Here is a 9429-nt window from a genome sequence, read left to right as displayed (position 1 = left end):
GAGCTCGTTTGTTTTGACCAACAATTGAAAAAAATGTTTACTGCAAACTGCAAAATCACATTTGAAAAATTTAAATCTGTGGATTTGTGACATTTTTGCTAAAATAATCAATTATTAACATAACTGGTGATTCTGAATTGACTTCATTTCAGCTGTACAGATGCCATCATTTTGTTTTCGGTAAGACTTTACTTTCCAAGTTCCATAATTTCATGGTAAAATTCTTAGAAATTACCCACAAGTTACCTCCAAATCACCCCCAGATTTCATTATTAACTGTGTGATAATTAGCAAGTACTGCTTTCATGTAGTGGTGATAATTCCTAGGTAACATATTTGAAATTTCTTAGAAATTATAATTAAAATGATAATTAACCAGTAAAAGTTTTACTTGCTGTTATGACAGATTTAACTTTGCAATCTAGGGGTAATTTGTGGATAATTTCTATGAAATTTCAAACATGTTCCTTTGTAATTACCACCACTACATGAAATCAGTACTTGCTAATCATCACATAATTAATAATAATTCATTTTGGGATAATTTGTGTGGTAATTTGTGTATAATTTCTAAGACCTCTGAAATACATACTATTAACCTATGTGACCTGGAAATTAAAACTTTACATAATTTTCTATTGATCCATATAATTTAAAATGGATAGTACTGTATACATGTGGTTTGAAACCCTGGTAATGTATTGTGAGGTGTTGTAAACCACTAGACAAATTTTCTGAGCAGCTAACATAACTGTAAACATAGACAAAGGGTTGCACATCCTAACTTGTAGTGCAAGGAAACGGGTTTCTTAGCCTGGACGTCACCAGCGCATTACTGAACATCACATGAGAATTTCATCACGTTACAGGAAGTAACAAAATATGATTGAAATGATTCTCATTTCCATTTACAATTGATGCAGCACACATGATGCAGTCCTTGGGATTTTATGAAATCAGGACATAAACCAATTTTTGCTTGGCAGTGTCTTAATAAGACCACAGCCAGCAGCTGTGTGAGGCTGTAATTTAGCACAACAGCGCTTTGAGCTAAATGTAGGTGTCATCATGCTAAAACGCTTAAAATTACAATGCTAACATGCTGATGTGAAACAGGTATAATTGTTAGCATGCTGACATTTGCTCATGAGGTAATTTGATTTGATGGTAGCATTAGATTAAAAGTCAGGGGATCACAAAAGTTATTAAAGTGCATCCTGAAGGGGATATAAGTGTGTGCACTGGTTAGAAATTAAGGCATTCATTCAAAATTTTAAAAAGACTGTCTGTCTCTGTCTGTCACTCTGTCTGCCTATCTGTCTGTTTCTCTCTGTCTTTGTCTTTCTGTGTCCAGTTTTGACATTTTTGTCTGCGGTCTATTTCAACTGTTCATAAATTCAAACCTTGCTCTGCTTCAGGTTAAATTCTTTCTTTCTTTCTTTCTTTCTTTCTTTCTTTCTTTCTTTCTTTCTTTCTTTCTTTCTTTCTTTCAGTATTCAAATTTGTCTGTGTTGTAACATACAGGCGATTGGCCAGTTTTACCAACTTGAAGCCGGTCCTGTCTTCTGATTGGTGGATTGACCTGAAGCTGTTTTTTGACAGTTAAAACCTCATACAGAGAATTACACCTGAAGCAGCTCAAAGTGTGAAGTTATTAACAGTTTAAAAACACTTCCTGTCTGTCTGTCTGTCTGTCTGTCTGTGTCCTTCTGTGTCCAACTTGGACATTTTAGACTGCAGTCTTTTTGAACTGTTAGTAAATTCAAGTTTGAGCTGGTTAATGTTAAATTCATTCATTCATTCATTAAATGTCCATCTTGTCTACACAGTAGATACATGTCCACTCACAGTTGCTGGGCAGAAATTGACAAGGCTGATCGTGATTGGCTTAATTGAACATCTAGCTCTGAGTCTAATATCCATGGCTGCCTACTGACATTTTTAATGTCAGCCATATTGTTCTTCTGTCCTGCTTACTGACACAACTTCTCATATACACACACACAAATGTTGTTCTTTGTGTCTGTAAGGGGACTTTTATTGACATACACTCTCACCCATATACATACAAATACACGTGATAATGCATGCACATACACAGACACACACACACTTGCATACATACACACATGCGTGCGACAGTGCGTGTATGTGCACACACAATTTCAATGATACATCTACTGCTATTAATACTTCTAGCAATATGGTGGGGATACTAGTCGGGAGCGAGCATCAGGCACACTCAGAATTTCGTTTGAAATTTTCTAGTTATTACTTAACACCTGAAATTAGATACTGGATCAAATTAGCACCATCTTCCCTCTGCCAGTTTTGTTCACAAGGCTGCATTGGTCCCTTTACACCCTTTACACGTTTTGGGAATGCTCCGGTACAATGGGTTTTTTTTTCATAAACAAAGAATTTGGCTGCATAGTGCTGATGTGCTGCAAAGGAAATCCTTTTAATACAGTGGAACGACTCAGTAGGAAGGGAAATGAAGGGAGATTGAAGAGGGGATTATAAAATCAGTTGTTGACATTCAGATGCATGCATGTGTGCACATGCAGGCAATGGATGCAAGTATGTGAATTTAGTAGTTTGTGTATGCAGGTGCAGGTGTATACTCCAATCTATGTGCACAAGAAATGAAGTTGAGGCCATTGTGGCTACAAATTTCAATTTCCTTTTATATAGATCTTCTTCATGGTTCATACCAGTGATACTAATTCAGGTCAGTTTTACCTTTCAGAGCCTTTCCAGTGAGCCAACAGCAGCACACTGACTCTGTTTCTGTTGGAACAGAAACTTAATTAGTGTCATTACTAAGACCCATGTTTACCCTAGGATACTATTTAATGTCAAAATGTCTGCTGTGACAAAAAGGTTTACAAGCAATGCTGCTAGTATGCATGGAAAAGCAACTGTTCAAGTAGCTCAGAGTTCTGATTTATTGTTACTTCCAAGAGTTTTTACCCACAATGTTTATTTCCATTTTAAGAATTTGCTCTTTATCTTCCACAAAAGACAGCCTGCACATTTTTTAGAGAGAAAAAGATCACTTTTATTGAGGAGTCGACCTGTCTGCAGCTAAAAGTGAAGTTTCAACTTGGAATCTGTACCCCTAATATTAAACTAACAGACAAAAGATATTCTATAACATCCTACCAGTCCATTCATTTAACAAAAAGGCAGTCATGTGAAAGTTTTAATCGCTAAAATACTAAATAGTAAATGAATCATGGCATGACAGAAAAGAGGCAGAAAAACATATGAGAACATTCAAAAAAATACAACCCCCCCAAACCCCGTCATCCCATGAAACTGGTCCCATGAATGTCCTAATCTGTCTTTCACACTTCAAAGAAGACATCAGTCATAATGATAATCAATGCAAACATAAGATATACATTTGATATGTCCAAACCATTGAAAAAAAAATGTAAAACAACATGTAAAACAACTCATATTTACATCAGTTTATAATACAGATCACTACACAGTCCATTTCCTCTGGTATAAAACAACAGTGAAGTAAATGACGTGGGAAAATACAACATCACAGCCTTTATTAGCTCGACATCTGAGAGCAAACAGACTGAACAGACTCTTTTTGTCGTGGTAGTCACATGGATTTTTGGCCCAATCAGTACAAACATCTACTGAGTAATAATGTTGAATGAGTGGCGCAGAAAATAAAGGTTCTACATTAAAATGTGTTTTGAACAGAGAAATACAAATTCCAGTTTCACCTGGTCAACAGATTCACTTCGGGACTCATCATATTGTTGAGATATTTGACCCATTTGTCAGCGAACCCTTTCAGTGATGGCAACATAGACACACACCTATAGAAGCTCATTACTGCAAATGTGAAAAAAGATCCTTGTAAGTTATTATAATGATAAACCTTTCTGAAATAATGAGTTAGTATCTCAAAATAATGACTTAGTATTAGTTCCCCCATATATTGAGATTCTTAGTCATTATTTTGAAAAAGGTTTCTTATTATTTTGGGATATCAAAGCTGTGGTAGGCAATTTTTTTTAGCATCGTTGAGCAATAATTCCATGATAATCTTTCAGCACATTGTAAATCAAGTGGTCTGAGACAGAACTAGACTTCTGCACCTCCTCTTCACTCCCTTTTCAGCCTTTAAGGAATCTGGCCTGTGACAGTAGACCCACACCAAGCACAGGTCATCTACCAGGCGTTCTTATTGGCTGTTCTACTCATGCAAACTGAATCAATGGCAGAACCTCCCGCTGGAAAAATTGCTATAAAATCAGACAGAGAATCTTAAAAGGAGAGCAGAGGGAAAGATGTTTTTAAAAGTCTCTACTTCAGCTTCTGACTGATTCCCTCTTTACTTTCAGGTATCTGCTGACGTCTGCTGGTCCAGGCTCACACACGATCGCTATGGTCTGTTCTGTGCATAAAGCACGCGCTGCTCGTCTGGTAGGAGGGGCTGAGGACGGAGAAAACAAAACTCACGTCCTGAAGATACGACTCAACAATCTGCCATTTCTTATTATTTCAATATAGGTTCTCATTATTTTGACTTACAGAATCTCTTTTTTTCCATAACATCCCAGTTAAGAATTTGATGCTCCACGCTAACTTTCACACGCAAATTTATGACAGTGAAATTAAGAAAAAGACTTCTTATAACTACTAAATGGAAAACTATTTTTGAGGAATGTGGTCAAGACTGGCAGTCTTACAAAGTATTATGATAAAAAATATGGCTGGATTTAGTGTCCATGCTGTCACCACTTCCAGGGTAAGTTGACTAACAGGTCAGTGCTCCTTTTCCTTCTGAGGAGAAAATACCGTTCAGTCAGTAAAGTTCTGAAATCAAGCTAACATCTGGGTCTTTCCAGCTGTGGCAGACTCTGTTTTGTTCAGCGACTGAGGCCTCCATGAGTGTATCTCGCATAACCGTTCTCAGGATACAGAGAAAGCTCCTCCGTGCTGCTGAGTCCATTGTTGAGTTCTGAAAAAGAAGACAGAAAAATGATCGATGATGTTGTAACTCTCTTTTCTGAACAAAATTAACATATTCTGTTAAACACGATTCATGTGGTGTATGGAAGCACATTTCTGCTGGTGGAAGAAAAAAAATATCCCCATGGTAAATTATAATTCTGAAAATGAATGAAATTATGAGATACAAATCATAATGATGAGATGAAAATTTAAAATTGTGAAATAAAAAGTGGCAATTATGAGATAAAAAAAGTCAAAGTTATCAGATAAAAACTTGAAATTATGAAATTAAAACAGAATTCTGGCATAAAAAGTCACAATTATGAGATAAAAATTCCTCATCATAATCATAATTTAGATTTTTAATCTCATAATCATCTGTTTTTCACTGACAACAATGTAAATACAGTGAGTGCACTATTTACACTTCACTTCAACTATTCATGGAAGTACAGTAGAAGCAACCAGTTTTAAAATGTCCAGCTTTGGCACCCCCAAGTGGTGTCATAAAATCATAAAACTCTACAGTCACACCTCCAGGACTCAGGTGTGAAAGTCACTGGGTTCATCCCAGTACTCACATATATATGATACGATGTTTAAACGGCCTATTTGTGCATGAATGTGAGTGTGTCAGATATTCATGTATGTGTAAGTGTGACCAGTGTACTGATGTGTGTGGGAAGGAGGAAGAGGAGAGAGAAGAAGAAAACAGTAATAAATTATTTATAAGGGGAAGGAAAGTGATAAAAGAAAAGAAGAAGGGTTTGAGGGTTTTGCAGTGGTTTCATATTTTTGTTGACAGTGTCAGCGGTTCATTATCAGTCTCATTATGATACAATAGATCTTTGATATGAAGGGATTACCAACGCCAGAACTGTGTAATGTTTCAACATGAATAACAATCTCATAACCAGGTTTAGAGAGTAACAGATTACATGTAATGAGATTACCTAATCTGGATACAAAAAAAGGTAACTGTTTTCCATTACAGTTACAGATAGAAATCAGATTACAGACACGTTTCGTAAAAATTGGGATATTAATTAATCTGTTACAATTTTAAAATAAAGAACCATATCTTACCATGCACAGTGCACACAGCCGCCAATTCATTATCATGGCCTCAATCAATCAATACATTGTGCACAACACAGGAAAGAACAGCTGGACAAACTAATAAACCTAACAACCAACAGAAAACACTTACAGCTGCAATAATTGATCTATTATTAATGGACTATTACATTAATCTATTTTGACGATTTTTTATTTGAAACAAATCCAAATTCTCAGATTACAGATTCTTACATGTGACTATTTTCTGGTTTCTTTACTACTTTCTGACAGTAAACTGAATATTTTTGAGTCGTGGACAAAACAAGACATTTGAGGACGTCATCCTGGGCATCCACGTTTGGACCTAGTTTTTAAAAGAGCCAAGATACTGACAGGATTGATTAATCAATGAATCATTTTGAGTCATTTTTTAATTAAAAAAAAATTCTCTGATTTCAGCTTCTTAAATGTGAATATTTTCAGGTTTCTTTACTCCTCTCTGACAGTAAACTGAATATCTTTGACTTGTGGACAAAACAAGACATTTGAGGACGTCATCTTAGACTTTGGGAACATTTTTCAACATTTTCATGACAGCAACAACTAATCTAATAATTGAAAAAATAACTATATTTAGCAAAACAGTTTTATCATATTTTATACTGAGGTAATCCAAAAGTAACAAAAAGTAATCAAGTTACATTACATTAATAATGTGATACCTGAATTACATGACTGGCTACATTTTTAACAGGTAATTAGTAATTACAATGGAATACATTTTTAAACCCTGCCTAGTCTCATTTTTGTCAAAGTAAGTGTAATCAATAATGCATTACTCTACACTGACAGTAATACTGCAAAGTAACTTTTTACTTTTAAATTAAAGAACTAGTAATAAATAGTATTATAATATTGCATTTTGAAAGTAACATACCAAAACTGTATGGGACACTGCAAACCTTGTTTTTTAATGGGACATATTGTTTATTAATGGCTATGTATTATAATAATGTCTAACAGGGTCTGATTTATGAGTTTAAAGCCTTAAAGGCTGTGTTATCACCTGGATATGACTGTATACATGTTTACAACATGAAGAGTTTACTTCCAGGTGTGAATGTGGTCAAAGCTGCACCTGAGAATATGAGCTTCTCCTTCATGATGTTGACGTCCCGACTGGAGCGCCGCGTCACAGCGCTCAGCATGATCTGTTCTGGGTTATAGTTCTGCATCCCGCTCACCCTCCACCTGTGACAGCACACACACATACACACACACGCAAACCATTACAATGATGCCAACTGTGTCATCAGTGCAGACAGTTCAATAATGATCGTGCCAGATGGTGTCTTTAAGATACAGATAAAATAATGCACGCTTTTAATGGAACGTACATTGACAAACATGAGGTAAACAAGTGCAGTGAAAGGAAACGGAGGAATCAGCCTGAGGGCGTCAGGCAGAAAAAAGCACAAGGAGGACAGACGAGGAGGCAGAAACAAAGGCCAAGGCAGTCGCAGCAGTTACCTGATCATATGATAGCTGACAGATGCCAGGGGCAGCGGAGGAAGGTTGCATGCAGATCAGGCAGAGCACAGGACAAAGTAAAAATGTCAAAGGAGAAAGAGAGAAAGAGAGAGGACAGGGAGGACAAAGAGAGGTTATAGCACGGAGGAGAAATACGGAAACATCCACAAGACAAGAGACGGCAGGAAAAAAGAAAAAAAAGAGCACAATGAACAGTCAATGTAGAAGCAGCAGACTGGACGATGACAATCAGACTCGACCTTAAGCATATTTACATGTAAAATGTTAATACATTCAGATGTGTTCTGCTCCAGCCAACACTTATATAGACATATATATTTGACTGAACACATACTGAGGGTGATGAAATTGTTAATGAGCTACAGAAAAACACATTTACTGTATTTCTACAGGACATTAAACCTCACTGTCTAATAAAGCAGATTATACCGTGGTCTGGGTGAATACTCTTTTCTGATTGGTCAGCAGGTGTGCATTAAGACTAATTACAGCATTCTAAGATCTATTATTTATTTATAGCAGACCGTTGCTATGTATAACAGAGCGTTGTTATGGAGAATAGACCGTTTCTATGGACACAGTTCTCATCATAGACTCTGGAGGAGCAATAAAATCATTGTTATGTCACTAAAATCATTTTTAATGTTAATATTTTGTGTCAAATTATTGATTTTGTTTTGGTACGTAACCATGTAATAAGTGTTTTGTGTCGTGGGGTCAGAATTTATTTCACAATAATGACCTGCTCACTGTACATTATCCTTTACTTAACGCACACGTAGTTTGGCTCAAGTTTAATCGCCGTTTGAAATTCATCCGTGACCCAACTTGTTACCATAGCAACATTAAAGAGCACGGCTGTCAAAGCTCACACCACACCCTAACTGGAGGCGAACGAGCGCACAGGCAAACAGCTGGTTGTTTCAGTTTTCCTCAGTGAGGACGCCCTAACCTGCTCCAGGTGGCAGTGAACAACGTGTCGCTCACCCTGGTTCTATTTCAGTGAAGCTTTACGCACTTCCAACCTGTTTTATCTGGTTAAAATTGACAGCCTGGACATTTCAGCTTCCCCTCATCAAAACAGACAAAAGAGACTAATTTACCAGGTTGAGAAGAAGAAGCACCTTTTATATGATCCACAGTTCCATCAATTAGATTCACAATGTCCTGATTTGATTCGATTTTTGATTTGATTCAATTTGATATCAATTTGATTGGGGACATTTCAGTTAAAATACCAATTTTTATTGGATATGAAAGAGATTATCAGAGAACTAATGCTGTAAATTGAACGAGGAACCCTCTAACCTGGTGCATTATTAAAATTAATATTAATGTTTACATTAAGACCCCATACTTGACCCCAAAGAAGTTAAATTAACCATGTACTTTTTTATTAAATGTGACCTGACCAACACACTAAAATTTGCAAAAAACTTGCACTGTGAGATCTCGCACTACAAGATCTCAGGGTGCATCACCCTGTTGGGGTTTATTTTGCAATAATGACCTCCTCACTGTACATTATCCCTTATTTAGAACACCTAAGCTGGGAGAATAAATATGGTGAGTTTTTATGACAGGTGCTTATGCATTACAGGTGTGTACTGTGGTTTTCAACATGATCCCAGTCCAAACTTACTTCTGGAAACAGAAAATCCCTATGACCACGGCGAGGGAGACGAGGTCTGAGGAGATCCAGATGAAGTTGTAAGCGTTCTGGCCCTGCAAGACAAGAGAGAGGAAAGCAGTTTCCAGTGAGCGCCAGCGGAGGTCACCGTTAACATGCACGTCTCCTGAAGCTAACACAAGGTCCCGACTAAAGCAAACGCC

The 9429-nt window shown here is 36.8% G+C and overlaps 1 protein-coding gene across 1 annotated transcript in view; it reads right to left on the bottom strand.

The window, feature by feature from the left end:
- Positions 1-4307: 4307 nt before the first annotated feature.
- gdpd5a (glycerophosphodiester phosphodiesterase domain containing 5a) overlaps positions 4308-9429 on the bottom strand; it is a 46653-nt gene continuing 41531 nt past the window's right edge. The window contains exons 14-17 of the mRNA XM_084730685.1: positions 9239-9321; positions 7576-7590; positions 7184-7296; positions 4308-4993 (exon numbers count right to left, since the gene is read on the bottom strand). Coding sequence (XP_084586811.1) covers positions 4902-4993; positions 7184-7296; positions 7576-7590; positions 9239-9321 — 303 coding nt within the window. The 3' untranslated portion in view covers positions 4308-4901. The remainder of the gene's footprint in view (positions 4994-7183; positions 7297-7575; positions 7591-9238; positions 9322-9429) is intronic.

The sequence above is a fragment of the Lutjanus erythropterus genome, chromosome 11, assembly GCF_056507025.1.
Source record: "Lutjanus erythropterus isolate fLutEry1 chromosome 11, fLutEry1.hap2, whole genome shotgun sequence".
NCBI classification, from domain to species: domain Eukaryota; kingdom Metazoa; phylum Chordata; class Actinopteri; order Lutjaniformes; family Lutjanidae; genus Lutjanus; species Lutjanus erythropterus.
The sequence above is the reverse complement of the archived record's forward strand: the minus strand, read 5'-3'. Positions and strand labels throughout refer to the sequence as shown.